This window comes from Orycteropus afer, unplaced genomic scaffold (genome assembly GCF_000298275.1).
Source record: "Orycteropus afer afer isolate SDZICR_OR568_19922 unplaced genomic scaffold, OryAfe1.0 scaffold00842, whole genome shotgun sequence".
Lineage (NCBI taxonomy): Eukaryota > Metazoa > Chordata > Mammalia > Tubulidentata > Orycteropodidae > Orycteropus > Orycteropus afer.
Window position 1 is genome coordinate 8,361 of NW_006922429.1, and position 1,610 is coordinate 9,970.

General features: G+C 54.8%; 1 protein-coding gene across 1 annotated transcript in view; it reads right to left on the reverse strand.

Annotated features, from left to right (window-relative positions):
• Positions 1-4: 4 nt before the first annotated feature.
• Positions 5-1,610, reverse strand: part of PDX1 (pancreatic and duodenal homeobox 1) — a gene marked incomplete at its 3' end in the record, with an annotated part of 4,143 nt that continues 2,537 nt past the window's right edge. The window contains exon 2 of the mRNA XM_007958050.2: positions 5-180. Within this exon, the coding sequence (XP_007956241.1) occupies positions 5-180 (176 nt within the window). The remainder of the gene's footprint in view (positions 181-1,610) is intronic.

Genomic DNA, 1,610 nt, shown 5'->3' on the forward strand with positions numbered 1-1,610 from the left:
TTTGGAACCAGATCTTGATGTGTCTCTCGGTCAAGTTCAGCATGACAGCCAGCTCCACTCGGCGCGGCCGCGAGATGTACTTGTTGAATAGAAACTCCTTCTCCAGCTCTAGCAGCTGCGCGCGCGTGTAGGCCGTGCGTGTCCGCTTGTTCTCCTCCGGCTCGGCCGCGTAGGCGCCGCCTGCGGGCGACAGAGTGCGTGAGAGCAGCCCCAGGGCCCCGACCCCTCTCGTCCAACCCGCCTTGTGCAGTCCGACCCCTGAGCTTGCAGCACAAGGAGGCTCGGCCTACCCCAGCTCCAGGCCTCCCAGAGCCGGCGCGCGCAGATGGGCCGCGGCCTCGGAAATGCCCCAAGCCTTCCCCAGTTAAAGGTGCTTCTGCCTGGAGGCTAAAGGTCCCCTGGCCATTTCCGGGGGAGCTGCTACTGTCTCTCAGCCAGTGGCTATCCCACACTCCACCTAACCGATTGTTGGCGGCAGCTGACGGAAACCCACACATCCATCTGTCCAACCCCTCCATTCTATACAGGCAAACGTGGTTGGAGGCTATTGAGTCATTCCGACTCCTAACGGCCCCATGTGACAGAGTGGAACTGCCCCATAGGGTTTCTTTACAGGAGCACATCACCACATCTTTCTCCCTCACAGCCGCCGAGTAGGTTAGAACCGCCAACTTTTGGGTTAGCAGCCAGAGCTTAACTTTGGGGCACCAAGGCTCCTTTACAAAAGCAACAAAACGCCACTTACAAAAAAACAAAAACAAAATAAAACAACACGTTTTCTGACAATAAACCAAAAACCAAACTCATTGCCCTCGAGTCGAATCCGACTCATAGCGACCCATCCTTGGGTTTCTGAGGTGGTATCACTACGGAAGTAGATTGCCCAACCTTCCTTCCGAGGAGTGGCTGGTGGATTTGAACCGCCAGCTTTCTGGTTAGCAGTCAAGTGCTTTAGGCACTACCTACGAGAGCTTCCTGCCCGGCATTAAGGGTACATTTCAGATCACCACCCTGTTCACACAGATAGACAACTGACACACAAATTTCAGGACAGCAAACCAACCCTGACTGCTTATGGTTGTAAATTGTTCCCCATTGTTTAACAGTTTCCTTCCAATAAAAAAAAAGGGGGGGGGGGCAGGGCTCAACTGTAAGTTAATTTCAGGACCCACATGGGTGCAATTCGCAATAGGCAAAGGCTCGCTGATATAGGTTATGGTGCTGATATTGTTATACCCACCATATTTGATCTCCCTGTATAGTTATACAGTATCTGTCTACGTATATATACACATCCCCATTCCCAGAGCCAGTAAAGCCCATTTTCTGTAATCTTTTAGATTCAGCTGGGCCCTTGCCCTCGGGGAGAAGGGGATACAGCTCTGGGCCCCAGGAGTGGTCTCTTTTCTCTCTACCAGGCGCTGTGCTCTGTGTACGACGTGCCTGGAGACCGAAAGCGAGGCGCTGGGCGCAACCCGCTGCGGTGTGCCGGGAGCCGGCGTGATGGTGCGGGAACACTCCGCCAATGGCGCACGGATTCTCCTCCAAGCCGGTGCCTGGAGGAAGCCACCGCGCGGCGTGGTCAGGAGACCAGCGCTCCACACTTGGGG